We start from the raw sequence: 15,973 nt of genomic DNA on the forward strand, positions 1-15,973 counted from the left end.
ACCATCCTTCATAAAGGTCCCTTCTTCCGCCCCGTTTTTCCCCCGCCTTCGTCGCATCCAATCTCGTCTTTTACGCTAATTCGCTAGTTAGCTAGCCAATCGGAGCGGAGATTGTTCCGACGGCCCCGCCCCTTTCCGAATCGACCACGCGCAGCGGGCAAACACTTTCTCCACAATTCTTCATAAAGGTCCCCTCTTCCGCCCCGTTTTTTTCCCCGCCTTCGTCGCATCCGATCTCGTCTTTTACGCTAATTCGCTAGTTAGCTAGCCAATCGGAGCGGAGATTGTTCCGACGGCCCCGCCCCTTTCTGAATCGACCACACGCGACGGGCACACACTTTTGTTTAATGTAAGATATTTTATTGTCGAATCAAAGGAGGAGTGATGAATGGTTTACTGACTGCATGCGTTCCTTTTTAACGTTTTCTGACCTAATATTTACTAACAATAGAAAGCTTTAAAATCGCTGGGTGTAGTACTATGTGAAATATCGTACTCTTCTCAAACTACTAGAGGAAAATTTTGCAAAACACGTTGTGCTTCTGTTGAATCTTTTTGTATGAAAAGAACGCTGTATAGTGGGGTCCAAAAACCACTATACACTTTTTTTTTCGGGGGGGCTTTTTATTCTTCCGAAAACACCTAAACGCTGATGGCTTCACATCTGAGATGCGAAACAAGAAAATTGACGAAAAAAATTGCAAAGTGACTTTTAGGACAGTCTTTTTACGCGATATAATCTCCTCCGGTTCTTAATGTAGTTGTTTGTGTTGTTTCCACTCGACGTTACTCGTCCAAACGTTTGGACTGACCACACACCATTCTCCAAACCTAAGTGAAACTAGTGAATGTATTAGTGTTTTTTTGTTTGTAAAAAAAAAAAAAAATACACCACTGATGTTATTGTATTATTGCACATTTAAACAAAAAAAAGACACCAAAAATTAGACTGTGCATTTTTTTCTTGAAGCAACTTAAAGAACCTTTAAATACATTTTGAAATAGGGAAGTAGAGTACCTAAGTTTTTTTTGTTTTTTTTTAATATAAATCTATGCATGACATATCTAGAGAAGAAATGTAAACACAAAACATGATGTGCCATGTCGAGTGGACTTTTTAAATAATATTAATCATCTGTGCTTTTTAGATTGGTGGACCTTTTTTTTTTTCCAAGTTTTGTTTCCTTATATAATATTAGAATCATCACCAGGTGTGTCAACATTTTACAAATATATTTATTGTTCCTACACAATAATTACTCCGGCATTTGCGTATGCTGGCTGTGTACAAAAGGGAAACAGATTTCATATTCAAATTTCTCTTTTTTTTTTTAACTCAAGCACTATGCAGTAGTGTTTTATTTTTCTACACTTATTGCAATTTAAGTTTTGTGTCAAGTGCAGCATGACCAAAGGATATTAGGGCCAAAATCAATTTACTATTACAAGGGGAATAAAAAAATGATTTTCTTGGAAAAGAAAATACTTTTTTTACGTAACAAATCCTTGCTTTACCTAAGAATAGTCAGCTCTTCAAAATAATCTGAATATTTTTTAGGTATTGAACCGAAAGAGGGAGCCAAAAAATGGTTGGTAATAAATGAGTTCAAGAAAATAAAGTTATAATTCATCTGATCGAATGATAATTTAAAATAAACTGTCATGAGACAATTTTAATTGGGGGGGGGGAAAAAAAAAAAGAGTAAAAAGCTTTTAAAAATGTCTAAAAATACAAAAAAAAAATAGTGTAACCACACACACACACACACACACATATATATATATATATATATATATGAGTAAAAAGCTTTTAAAAATGTCTAAAAATGCAAAAAAAATAGCGTAATCACACACATACACATACACATATATGAGTAATAAGCTTTTAAAAATGTCTAAAAATACAAAAAAAAAATAGTGTAACCACACACACACACACACACACACACATATATATATATATATATATATATATATATGAGTAAAAAGCTTTTAAAAATGTCTAAAAATGCAAAAAAATAATGTAATCACACACATACACATACACATATGAGTAATGAGCTTTTAAAAATGTCTAAAAATACAAAAAATAACGTAACCACACACACACACACACATATAACGTAACCACACACACACACACAGAGAGAGAGAGAGAGTAAAAAGCTTTTAAAAATGTCTAAAAATACCAAAAAAATAACGTAACCACATATATATGTGTGTATATATATATATATATATATATATATATATATATATATATATATATATATACGAATTAGACAATTTGGATGCTGTATTTACCATTATCCGTAGCTAAAACAAACATGGCCGCCTCCAGAGGTGTGCCACCCCCCAGGTAATACGATTTAACGATAATGAGACTTATGATTATATTTAAAACATTCTGTTGGTCGTTAAAGACACATTCTTTTGCAAGTTTTTGGACTTTACAATCGTTTATCCTTTTTAAGGAAAAGCAGTCGAAATCTTACACACTGTCTCTTTAAGGTCTTCATGAATTGAATATTCCGCCAATTTCCCCGTGGCCCTAATATTTCAAATGCTCAAACTGCACTGGCTCACGGCACAAAAGAGCGACGTAATGCTGCAAAAAAAAAAAAAAAAATTGGGGGAGATATTCCACATATGCTGTACATTGTCTATGGTCTTATTTATTAGTGAGGTCACCTGAATGTTTTTGTGTGCATGAGAAGCCGAAGGGTATTTGTAATCTGCTTGGTTTCTAAATTTTTCGATTCAAGCACTACTTGGACATAAAGGCTTTCATTTGGCTGTCAATTTGAATTATGTCATAAAAACCAAATGCATGCAAACACAAACATTGGCTGTATTGTCATAGCATGAGACAATAACGGGACTTTGAAAAAAAAAAAAAACCTTCTACACATACTGTATCTTCTTAAACGTTTGAATAAAAATATGACTACCTTTTGTCATTCAAAATATTGCCTATATTCCATTTTATTGTTGTATTTATTGTAGTACTTGACTTTTGTGTGCGCCGCAAGGTTTTATTCGAAGTTGTCCCGTCGGAAGGAAAAAAAAAAAGCTCACAGAATGACATCATCTTTAATGTTGTTATTCCTCAAACAACACTGAGGACACGTTAGGAAAATATTCATAAGCCACAACATTTGGATAACCTTCCTTGCCCTTACATTTGCAACATTTCCCTCATCCAAGCCCTTTTGTTTTGTTTTTTGTCTCCACAAATGTTTCACCTTCTCTAAGTTACATCATGATTATGAATAATTGTTGTTGATTATCTGTAGGGAAGGCCAAATGAAGCTTCACGAAGCACTTGGGAGATGTTTTGACTCTAGATTGCAATCTTAGTTCCCTTGTTTTTGTCTGTCTCTTCACAATTTTTTTTACCTTCTGTAAGGTACATCTTGGTAATGACCGGTTCTGTTGATTTTAAGTAGGGATGGCCAAATGAAGCTTCATGAAGCACTTGTGGCATGTTTTGACTTGGGATTCATCACTACTTGCCAAATGAAGCTTCATGAAGCACTTGTGACATTTTTTGACTTGAGATTCATCACGACTTGCCAAATGAAGCTTCATGAAGCACTTGTGGCATGTTTTGACTTGGGATTCATCACGACTTGCCAAATGAAGCTTCATGAAGCACTTGTGATATCTTTTTGACTCTTGATTAAAATCTTAGTTTCCCTTTTTTTTTCTTACTGTCAAATCAATTTTTTAACCTTCTGTAAGTTACATCATGATAATGACCAATTCAGTTGATTTTTAGTAATGGCCAAATGAAGCACTTGAGATTTTTTTGACTCTGGATTCATCACTACTTGCCAAATGAAGCTTCATGAAGCACTTGAGATTTTTTTTACTTTAGATTGCAATATTAGTTACCGTTTTACAGTCTCAAATTTTTTCATCTTCTGTAAGTTACGTCATGACAATGACAAATTCTGTTCATTTTAAGTAGTGATGGCCAAATGAAGCTTCATGAAGCACTTGTGATTTTTTTTTTTCTCATCTTGATTGTACTTTTGGTTGAAAGAAAGAGTGAAAATTTTATATATTTCCACTGGGCTAAATTTGATCATTAACCCTTGTGCAGTATTGAGTCCAGTCCTTTGATCTTTACATCAAAAGCATTTTACGTCAAAGGCAAAACATTGAAAGAAGACACTAGGGAGCTGAAATTTCAACACGGCCTGACCAATTAGTTATCACACTAGCAGGTGTGCCATCCTTTGGCTAAAACACTGTGGGAATGATATGGAAGACAGTGACCCCAAAATGGTCAATATATTGCACAAGGGGGTAAGAAGAAGACAGTAGGGAGCTGAAATTTCACCCAGATGATGCCATCTCATAGTTCAAAATGGCACAAGCACTTAGTTATCACACTACTAGACCCTGCCATCTGCACAAGAGTTAAACCAAGATCGCCATCTAGTGAACTAAAAAAAAAAATCGCAAGTGCTTCATGAAGCTTCATTTCCCCATTACTAATTATCAGTCTCAAATATTGTAGTTTATTGTCCTAAAAAAATAAACCCAGTGCTGGGCCACATCCGACATCACTGGACCATTAAAAGTAATATTACAAAATAAGAAATTTGATTTCTTTTCAAATCAATCATTCCAAGAAATGGAGTCAAATGGCCAAATTTTGGGCATTAGTTTTTTTGTTTGTTTTTTCCAGTGAACTTTTGCGGTACTTGCTTGAAACGTGTCAAACAACAGGGCAAACATTTGGATGGCTATTTCATCCCTCATGACATCAACAGCAGAAATGTGAAAACATTTAGCTTTTCACAGCCGCAACGAAAATGCACAAGAAATCCACATCATTTGTCTATTTTTTTTCCTTTTTTTTTTTTTTTTCGCCCGTGGTAAGCCCCCACATTCGCACCCAAAAAACAAAACAATGAGGTACAGTACATTTCTTTAGCGCTAATAGTACATTCACTCCCAGCGAGATGGCGATAAACGTTTGAATATCGGAGCTTGACACAATTGTTACTTGAGTGGCTAAAACCTGAGTTGTTCCAACGTATCTGTAAGAAAACTGCACAGCGACGCACAAAACAATTAAAAATAAAAGTCATTGATCTGATCGTGACGATTATTATTATCTACATGAAGCTATAGTGCATGTTTACAGTGAATAGGAAAAGTCGACTCACCCCTGTTCAAATGTCAGATTTTTGGACAGGTTCATATCATAAAAAATAGTGATGGGAGAATGAAGCTTCATGAAGCACCTGTGTCACTGTTTCACTCCTCTAGATGGTGCTCTTGGTCTAGAAAATAAACACGAGTGCAGTGGAAATGTGTTGAATTTCGCCTGCTTCCTTGAACCAAGAGAACGATCGAGGAGTCAAAAAAACATCGCAAGTGCTTCATGAAGCTTCGTTTTGTCCATCACTAAAAAAAAAAATAATTAAATTGAAAAAACAGATTTGAACAGGGGTGTGTAGACTTTTTATATCCTGCATGTAGAAGACCTGACCACACATCCAACCAAAAAGTGACTTAAATGGGTTCTTTACAGATGACTTTTTAAAACACTCAAACTGAAAAGAGCAACTATTTTTTTTTGTATTTATTTTTTAATTTACTGTAAGTCATTCAGGCCAGATTAACTGTGCCCTTTTCACCGCGGGATGGAAAAAAAAAACCTTTGAGCGGAGTTGACTGCAGGTGAGCGAAACGTCCAAAGTCACTGCAACGCTGTCCTCTTTGTCACAAAAGGTCCTCGTAGTCCAACAGTTTGGAGTGCTGGCGCGTCTTCCAAAGGCGGTAGAGACGGAAGTCAAAGTACATCTCAATCATTTCTTTGCCTTTGGAACACAAACAGACGAGTGTTTTATTACATGGACGCACCAACTCATTATTAAAGATTAAATTGTCTAAAAAATGGGTTTGGAGGAGTACTTCTTGAGTCTTTTTTTGTCATCTGCTGCCCCCTGCTGGATGGAGATGTGTGTGTGTCTGTGCGTGTTTAATGGAGGCTACTTGGAATGGTAGGGTGTCTGGACTTTTTTTTACTATAATCTAAAAATCGACCATGCAAGGTGATTAAGGTTTTTTTGTTGCCAAAAAAAAAAACATGTATTGTAAAGCCTCTTGTTAAAAAAAAAAAATAAACACAACATATAGTTAGCCGTTTCTTCTTCTTCTAAAAAAAAAAATGTCTTTTGCATAACATAAACGTAAGGATTTTTTTTTTCCCCCCCAAAAATGACAGTCTATAGTCAGGCTTTTTTTCACAAAAAACGACAGTCTATAGTCAGGCTTTTTTTCACAAAAAGACGACAGTATATAGTAAGGCTTTTTTTTCACATAAAAAAATAGAAGTTTATCGTAACACTTAAGTTTTGCAAAAAAAAGATAGTCTATAGTAAGGTTTTTTGCAAAAAAAACCCCAACAGTCTATAGTAAGGTTTTGTTTTGTTTTTTTGCAAAAATTACAACCATGTATATTAAGTTTATTTTTTTCAATTAAACGACCAAATATATTAAAAAAAAACGACAGCCTATAGTAAAGATTTTGTCACAAAAAACAGTCTATAGTAAGGCTTTTTTTCCACAAAAACGACAGTCTATAATAAGGCTTTTTTTCGCAGAAAACGACAGTCTATAGTAAGGCTTTTTTTCGCAGAAAACGACAGTCTTTAGTAAGGCTTTTTTTCACATAAAAAATGACAAGGCTTTTTGTAAACCATGTAAGGCTTTTTTTTTTCACAAAAAAGTCTTTGGAAAGGCTTTTTTCACAAAAATACGACAGTCTATAGAAAGGCTTTTTTTGCACAACGACAGTCAGGCTTTTTTTCACAAAAAACGACAGTCTATAGTAAGGCTTTTTTTAACAAAAAGAAGACAGTATATAGTAAGGCTTTTTTTTCACATAAAAAAATACGAGTCTATCGTAAGACTTTAGTTTCGCAAAAAAAAAAAGATAGTCTATAGTAAGGTTTTTTGCAAAAAAAAACCAACAGTCTATAGTAAGGTTTTGTTTTGTTTTTTTTGCAAAAATTACAACCATGTATATTAAGTTTATTTTTTTCAATTAAACGACCAAATATATTAAAAAACAACGACAGCCTATAGTAAAGATTTTGTCACAAAAAACAGTCTATAGTAAGGCTTTTTTTCCACAAAAACGACAGTCTATAATAAGGCTTTTTTTCGCAGAAAACGACAGTCTATAGTAAGGCTTTTTTTTCACATAAAAAAATGACAAGGCTTTTTGTAAGCCATGTAAGGCTTTTTTTTTCACAAAAGTCTTTAGAAAGGCTTTTTTTCACAAAAATACGACAGTCTATAGAAAGGCTTTTTTTGCACAACGACAGTCAGGCTTTTTTTCACAAAAAACGACAGTCTATAGTCAGGCTTTTTTTCACAAAAAACGACAGTCTATAGTCAGGCTTTTTTTCCACAAAAAACGACAGTCTATAGTAAGGCTTTTTTTCACAAAAAGACGACAGTATATAGTAAGGCTTTTTTTTCACATAAAAAAATACGAGTATCGTAAGACTTTAGTTTCGCAAAAAAAAAGATAGTCTATAGTAAGGTTTTTTGTAAAAAAAAAAAAAACAGTCTATAGTCAGGTTTTGTTTTGTTTTTTTGCAAAAATTACAACCACGTATATTAAGTTTATTTTTTTCAATTAAACGACAAAATATATTTAAAAAAAAACGACAGCCTATAGTAAAGATTTTGTCACAAAAAACAGTCTATAGTAAGGCTTTTTTTCCACAAAAACGACAGTCTATAATAAGGCTTTTTTTCGCAGAAAACGACAGTCTATAGTAAGGCTTTTTTTCGCAGAAAACGACAGTCTTTAGTAAGGCTTTTTTTTCACATAAAAAATGACAAGGCTTTTTGTAAACCATGTAAGGCTTTTTTTTTTTCACAAAAAAGTCTTTGGAAAGGCTTTTTTTCACAAAAATACGACAGTCTATAGAAAGGCTTTTTTTGCACAACGACAGTCAGGCTTTTTTTCACAAAAAACGACAGTCTATAGTAAGGCTTTTTTTAACAAAAAGAAGACAGTATATAGTAAGGCTTTTTTTTCACATAAAAAAATACGAGTCTATCGTAAGACTTTAGTTTCGCAAAAAAAAAAGATAGTCTATAGTAAGGTTTTTTGCAAAAAAAAAACAACAGTCTATAGTAAGGTTTTGTTTTGGTTTTTTGCAAAAATTACAACCATGTATATTAAGTTTATTTTTTTCAATTAAACGACCAAATATATTTAAAAAAAACGACAGCCTATAGTAAAGATTTTGTCACAAAAAACAGTCTATAGTAAGGCTTTTTTTCCACAAAAACGACAGTCTATAATAAGGCTTTTTTTCGCAGAAAACGACAGTCTATAGTAAGGCTTTTTTTCCCACAAAAAACAACAGTCTACAGAAAGGCTTTTCTTTTCTCGCAAAAAAACGACAGTCTTTAGTAAGGCTTTTTTTTTTCACAAAAAACGACAGTTTAGTAAGGCTTTTTTTCGCCCAAAAACAACAGTCTATAGTACGGCTTTTTTTTCACAAAAAATGACAGTCTTTAGAAGGGCTTTTTTTCACAAAAAACGACAGTCTATAGAAAGGCTATTTTTTGCACAAAAAACGACAGTCTATAGTAAGGCTTTTTTTCACAAAAAACGACAGTCTATAGTAAGGCTTTTTTTCACAAAAAGACGACAAGACAACGCATAAAAAAATACGACAGTCTATAGTAAGACTTGTTTCGCTATAGTAAGGTTTTTTTGCAAAAAAAACAGTCTTTAGTAAGGTTCTGTTTTGTTTTTTGCAAAAAAAAAACAACCATGTATAGTTTTTTTTTTTTCAATTAAACGACCAAATATATTAAAAAAAAGGCTTTTTACTGTCACAAAAATACAACAGTGTATAGTAAGGCTTTTTTTTTCGCACGTATATGGTGTTTTGCAAGGTGTGGTGGCGATGGGTGTTTTGTATCGTGTAGATGCGCGTGCGTGTGTTTGCTGCCACCCACCCTGCGCTGAAAGCTCCAGTGGCGACTGGAACTCCACAGAATAAGGCCTCATCAGATTCTTCAGTTTCTGGAACAGCTGTTGGGCGCAGATAAGCAAAGCAAAGGCCTATTAAGCCAGGATGCACGCTCAGCAGGGAAGGCTGCATCCCAACACGCTAAAAAAAAAAAAATCTCAATCCAGTCAGTTATCGCAAACAACATGTTTGACCGCAACTTTCATCTTCCATCTTTTGTCGTTTGATGTAAATGTGTACGCAAGCCGGATAAAAAGCGGATCCGCAGTGCGCTGTTGTTCAAGATGGCAGACGGCCCATCAAGCCCTCCCGGATCAAAATTTATGAAAGGTTTTGGCAGGCACGAGTGAGACGGACACAAATTGCTGGCCCGGGTCATCCTTTGCTGGCATGCGCGCGTCCAAGGCCGCCATTTCTTACCAACTTTGGAAGAGAGTTTTGTGATTGAAAGGAAAAATTGGGATGTGTCTACGCTCTGGAAATATAAATAAAGCCTGCCAATTTTAGGGCCTTTTTACCCAGCGCATCATATTGATGTGAATCCACAAAGGTGTATGGAGCTGAAATTTCCAGCAGATGATTAAAAACATGTGAAATTTCAAAATGCGACAAATCTGACATTTCTATTTGATTGCAGCTGGATGTGCAAGAATTTGCGCACTAAAATAAATATTGTCCAAATTTTGGACCATATAAAACCATTATAATTACAATTTTTGAGATGCATTTTAATAGGGTTTATTGCTTTGATTTTCCTGCGATTTTTGTGATATTCTGTTGAGCGGCGGTCAAACTGTCAGCAAGCAGAATTTTTTTGTTGACTTGTGTTTCACCTCAAGCCAGTAGATGGCGGTAGACACCAGTTAATGGCTGTATCTTAAAGTGTCACAGACTACAAAAACAGACCACACCATTGATGTTTTTTAGTGAATATTAGTGTTTAGTTTTCCCAATTAAAAAACTGGTGACGAAGATGCAGCTAATTAAATAATATCTTAAAAATATGCGTACCTTGTCTCCGTTGGGGTTTCCCAGGACGTAGCATCCCATGATGTGGATGAGGTTGGGCTCCGGGTTGACTTTACTCATCATTCTACTCAGTCGTCTCCAGAATCTAAATAAAGCCCAAAAGAAGTTTTGACGCCAACTTTCTTCTTCCCAGACAATATCAATGCAACAAATAACACGTTTCTGCATCTATGCGAATTCAGAAATTATTGAGCGGAAAGCTGGAAAGGCGCCGCGGACAAAATCGACAAGCAAGAAGAAGCGTTGTTTGTGTAGTAGAGCGGAAACCAATATGATGCAACGTTTCCACAATCACCTTGAAAAACTAAAAAGATTTTAAAAAACGTGTATAAAAATCCATGTATAGTAAGGTGGTTTTTTCCCCCTAAAAACGACCATAATAAGTCCTTTAAAAAAAGACGATGTATAGTAAGGTGTTTTTGTGTATAGCAAGGTGATTTTTTTTAAACTTACCAGGCATTAAAGAAAAAAGACAATGTTTTTTTTTTTCCCCAAAAACATTTATGTATATTGTAAGGCATTTAATTAAACTGACCAGGCGTTTTGGGAAAAAAAATAAATAATAACCATATATCATGAGCCATTTTAAAAAGAAGACAATGTACCATGTGTTTGACCATATAAAGTAAGTTGTTAAAAGAATAGTAAGGTGTTTTTTTTTCCACAAATAATAACCATGTATAGTAAGGCGTTTTTTTTTTTTAATTAATTGAACAGGCCTTTGAGAAAAATATGTTATTACTATTCCAGAGAAATGAACATAAAACACAGGTATAAATTAAGCATTGCCTTTGTTACTCTGTGGTTTCCATATGCAAACTTATAATTATAAATTAAATAGGAAAATTTTGGCTAATTATACACACCTCCTGGTGATTATCGATGTTCATGAGAAATGAACAAAAAACAAAATACTGGATTTGGGTGATAAAAGAAACATACCAGGAATTATGAAGCAAAATGAATCGACTCACTGGCTCATGTCCTCCTCCTTTTCCACTTTTGCAAATGTTGCTACCTTATTCTTCAGGAGATACAGATGACCTGGGCCTCCCTAAAAGACACACAAAACACCCCTAATTACGGCCGGCGAGAATTGCCATCTACAATTCACACAAGACAAATCGAACTCCTCAATTTTTAATTGAAAACCCCCAAGAAAAGTGAAATCGGCAAAGTAGCGTCCCCCCAATCCCGACAAACGTACGTACAGAAATAAATGTACTTAATCATAGTACGGAGACACGTGTCCCTTTTAGGGCACAAACGTTGTTTTGTTTTACAACAAATAACACACAGTGCAGCAGAGCATGGTGAGCGGCCACTAACTCTCCCCGCAGCCTTACCCTGTCCCTCTCCTCGCCCGTTCCAAACAATGCAAGTTTTCTTAAAGGGCCAGCCTCAGTTTGTGTTGCCATTCCCTCATGCATCCACTCCATCCCTCCCCCTCCCCCTCATGTACGTGCCTTCATTCGCGGCTGAAAAGATCGAGTATTAACAGGCTGTTGGACTGCCTTTTCTTGCATTGCTTAAATTGTTATTATTAATTCATTCCGAGCATGCTCCGTAATCATGATAGGGAGGTAACGAGTGTGCAAAAACCTGACAAAAGATAAGCATCCTCCAGAACTTGCTCCCCCTCCTGTAAGCCGTCAGCTTCTTCTCGATTTCCTCTGCGAGAAAAAAAGGGACAGCGGTCGGATTGACGCGACGGTCGGGGACGAGACGACGGAGGCGAGACAACGTGTTGGTGAACGTGTGAAGGCAAAGAAAGGTTTTATTAAAGAGCAAAAGAGAACATGTGCTTTGATTTGAAAAGATGCGGCGGCGATACGTGACGGTTTAATGAAAAGACGGTGAAGCGGTGACCTCAAATCACTTTGTGTAAATGATTCTTTGTTGTCTGGCCTTTGACTTTATTATCTGGGCGAACGCAAGGGACCGCTCGGTTGAAGCGTCACTTCAGCGGCCGTGTGGGCCCGAGTGCGTTTGATCGTTACGCGGAGCTTCACACGAAAGGCCGTTAACCCATTCGATCCCAAAGACATCATTTTACGTTTTTTTTTTGTTTGTTTTTAAATCCTAGGTAATTTATTTATCTATCTATGTTTATACTTAAGTTTTTCATTAAAAAAATCAGTAAGTGATTACTCTAGATAAATATTGAAGTAATCGATTACTTTAGTTAATTGGGTGCTAAAGTAATGATTATTTTAGGTAATTAAGTATTAAAATAAATGATCAAGTAAATAAGTACTAAATTAGGTAATATTTACTGTAGTATCTCAAGAAATTGATGAATTCATCAGAAGTAATTCATCAAAATTTTTAAGGATGAATAAGTGTTAAACAATTAAGTAAATAAGTACTAAACTAGGTAATATTTACTGTAGTATCTCAAGAAATTGATTAACTAATTCATCAGAAGTAATTCATCAAAATGTATCTATACGTATATGTATGCTTAAGTATTTCCTAAAAATATAGTAATTGATTACTTTAGATGAATAAATATAGAAATAATCATTTGCTTTAGTTAATTGGGTGCTAAAATAATGATTATTTTAGGTAAATAAGTATTAAAATAAACGATTAAGTAAATAAGGACTAAACTAGGGAATATTTACTGTAGCATCTCAAGAAATTGATGAAGTAATTCATCAAACGTAATCAAAAGTAATCATCACCATATATATATATATATATATATATATATATATATATATATATATATATATGGTAGGCAATCAAGTACCCAAGTGATTAATTACTTTAAATAAATAAGTATTGAAGTAATCAACTATTTAGTTAATGGAGTGATAAAGTAATTATTACCTTAGGTAATTAAGTACTAAAATAAATCATTTACTTTAGTACCTCAAAAAGCTGGTTAAGTAATTCATCAAAAGTACCTCAAATAATTGATTTTTTTTGGGTACTTACCTCATTCAATGCCAGGAACGTATTTTCACATTTTTTTTATATTCCGTACATGAAATCCCTGATACTTACGTATTAAATCGATACTTAACAGGAATCAGGACATTACTCTCCAGATACTTAAGGATTAAATCGATACTTAAGTGTCTGTTATTGATTGTCTGGACTTTTTAAAAACGAGACAATACCTCCCTGGAATTGAATGAGTTAAACGCCTAAATTATTTATAATCAACTTAAGTAATAAGGACCTCATCAACGAAAGCAATCGATTACCTCCGAGAGGTTGAGATAAACAAACTGCCTTACCCAAAATGTCATCAAAAGTTGCATGCTCGTGGTCCTAGGGGACAAAAGACGGCACTCGTCAGAAAAAAAAAAAAAACGTCCTTGCCTTGGCTTCGTTTTGAAAATTTGACTCACGTAGAGGATCGGGATGATGGACGGGTCGTCCCTGCGGATTATGTTGGGGACGTACTCCGCCTTGGGGACCTTGGAGGAGATCAGCTGAAGGTGAAGCAAAGGGAGGCTCGGTTCAAAACTACAAATGAAGTTTGGACGGTGTCCAGAACTCGGGTCGCCCTGACAAATGATCCTTTCATGATAATAGATTTATAAATATTCATTTTTTAATGAGATTTTTAGAAAAAGGTGAGGCCTAAACTATATTCCGCGATGTCAAAATCATTTCAGGAGAATCGTCTCACCATGATTTTGGGAGGTATAAAGTCGTCTCCCTCGCAGGCCAGCCTCTCCATCTCTCGCTCTTCTTCCCAGTCGGCAGCGTCGTCAACGCCGCCTTCGTCCAAGGTTCCGCAGGAAGTCTGCAGGTCCCCACCTTTTGGAAGAAAAAAAAGATAACATAGAACCCTGCGGGGTTGGCTGTGTTTATGTTGTTTTGCCTCCCTCTTCAGGCGTTTTTAGGTCATTCCTCTTATTTTCTGCTCACGTCAAACTGCTACTAAGATGCAGGTCTGCTATTGGTCGGTGTCACGAAGACGCCGATACGCTAAAGCCTGGATCTCGTGTGAGTGCTTACGATATCGTATTTATTGCGCATTTTAGTGCTTAATTCAAACTTGAATTGGTTAGTCATGGGTCTCAAGATTGCTGGTGATGTTAACGGTGAGAAGATGATTGGTATGGAAATGAAGCTGGAGATAATCAAGAAATACGAAGAAGGCTAGGCTAGGCTACGATCGCTAGGGACGATGACGATGACGCTAGGACGATGATGATTGTTATATGTAATTATGTACATTTTTTATATATATATATATATATATATATATATATATATATATATATATATATATAAATAAAGGTAAAACCAAAATATGACTAATTCACACGGCAAAGTATATCTGGAAACTTTGTCTGATTTTCCACTTTGGCAACTGGGGAATTATTTAACATTTAGATGGAAATGACTGAATAGCGAAAAGCAAACAGCGGCTAAGCGGTGTTTAATCAGGACGATGACAAGATGAGCGGAGTGTTTAAATTCCACAATGTTCTTTCCTCGTCATTACCCTCTAATGTTATTTGCTCCTCATTTCTTCAGCTTCTACGACTCCTCGAACGACAGTGAAATCATTTCGGCCGCATTTCAGCCGCATTGTGGCCGAGGGAATACGGGAAATGAAGTATTTATTAAATGGATGAAAATGAAACAAAACAGTTGAATGAACAATGGAGTCCTGAAACGAATATGTGAATGAAGTCGTCTGCGTTTTGCATCTATGAAACTCAAATGTTTTTGAAGTGTGCTATTAAACAATATCATTTCACTTCAACACCGTTATGCTAATTAGTTTAGCTTATTTCACTTTGGCTATTTTAACTTTTGCTACATTTATGCTGAATTGTGAACCTCTAACTAGCTCGTGTGATACAACAGCTAATCAGTGTACAATTTTACGCTAGCTATGAACTAGCTAGTGTGATAGGCTACGTTAGCTTTGAACTTCTAGCTAGTGTGATACAATTTTATGTTAGTTTTGAACATATAGCTGGTGTGAGACTATTTTATGCTAACTGCTAGCTAGTTATATTACTTTATGCTGACTTTGAATTTATTGCTACGCCGATACAATATTATTTTTTTTGGCAATTTTAATCTTCCAGCTAGAGTGATACCATTTAAGGATAGTTTTGAATTTCTAGCAAGTGAAACTATTTCACGCTAGCTTTGAACTATTAGCTAGTGATACTATTTTACGCTGGCTCTGAACTTATAGCTAGTGTGACAGAATTGTTTGCTTGTTTTAAAAATCTAGCTAGTGTGATGCAATTTCATGCTAGCTTTGAACTTCTAGCTAGTGTAATAAAATGTTATGTTAGCTTTAAACGTCTTGCTCGTGTGATATGTTAGCTAGTTTGAGAGTATAACCAAAACTTTCTTGGAAAGGGAAAGTATACAAGACAAAATTTCCACATTTTGATATTTGTTGAGCAAATATCGATGATGTTGATGTTGTGTTTGACATTTTTTGGCTAATTTTAATGTTCTGTTTGATGCGCAAATGTTTGATGCTGGACGATGGATATATCTATTTTTTTGTTCATAATTGACCACTAGCCCAAGTTATTTTTTTCCACTTACCAAAGGTACTGTACAACTTTTTTGTTTGCTTCTACTTCAAGTTGGAACAAATGGATCAAAAATTGATACATGGGGCACAAAATAGATTTACAGTCATTATGTGTCCTTTTTTTTTTAAAACCACATATAGAAACACATCAGAAGAACTGACAAGACATAAATAACAGCCATAGAGCACCCATGTGACTTCTCCAGAGAACACCTACACCTTTTCTTCAGGAAAGAGAGACAACTCAACATTAGCACAACATTAGACTGCCTGCGCTCAACGGTACAATTATCACGCCACACACACGGAAACACACCAGAGATGGACATGGAGAAAAAACATAAAAGCACAAAGACACAAAACGCAGACGTTAACAAACACAAGC

The 15,973-nt window shown here is 35.2% G+C and overlaps 2 protein-coding genes across 2 annotated transcripts in view; one reads left to right on the forward strand and one right to left on the reverse strand.

The window, feature by feature from the left end:
- The window catches only part of camkk2 (calcium/calmodulin-dependent protein kinase kinase 2), a 19,827-nt gene extending 16,860 nt beyond the window's left edge, over positions 1 to 2,967 (forward strand). The window contains exon 17 of the mRNA XM_088435508.1: positions 1 to 2,967. This exon is cut by the window's left edge and continues 689 nt beyond it. The gene's annotated coding sequence lies outside the window, so the exon portion shown is untranslated.
- Positions 2,968 to 3,074: 107 nt separating this feature from the next.
- nsmfa (NMDA receptor synaptonuclear signaling and neuronal migration factor a) overlaps positions 3,075 to 15,973 on the reverse strand; it is a 40,302-nt gene continuing 27,403 nt past the window's right edge. The window contains exons 7-14 of the mRNA XM_088435509.1: positions 13,702 to 13,832; positions 13,418 to 13,501; positions 13,304 to 13,337; positions 11,658 to 11,728; positions 11,030 to 11,109; positions 10,038 to 10,140; positions 9,013 to 9,088; positions 3,075 to 5,840 (exon numbers count right to left, since the gene is read on the reverse strand). Coding sequence (XP_088291635.1) covers positions 5,743 to 5,840; positions 9,013 to 9,088; positions 10,038 to 10,140; positions 11,030 to 11,109; positions 11,658 to 11,728; positions 13,304 to 13,337; positions 13,418 to 13,501; positions 13,702 to 13,832 — 677 coding nt within the window. The 3' untranslated portion in view covers positions 3,075 to 5,742. The remainder of the gene's footprint in view (positions 5,841 to 9,012; positions 9,089 to 10,037; positions 10,141 to 11,029; positions 11,110 to 11,657; positions 11,729 to 13,303; positions 13,338 to 13,417; positions 13,502 to 13,701; positions 13,833 to 15,973) is intronic.

The sequence above is a fragment of the Hippichthys cyanospilos genome, chromosome 15 (assembly GCF_059441005.1).
Source record: "Hippichthys cyanospilos isolate Australia breed blue-spotted pipefish chromosome 15, RoL_Hcya_1.0, whole genome shotgun sequence".
Taxonomy (NCBI): Eukaryota; Metazoa; Chordata; class Actinopteri; order Syngnathiformes; family Syngnathidae; genus Hippichthys; species Hippichthys cyanospilos.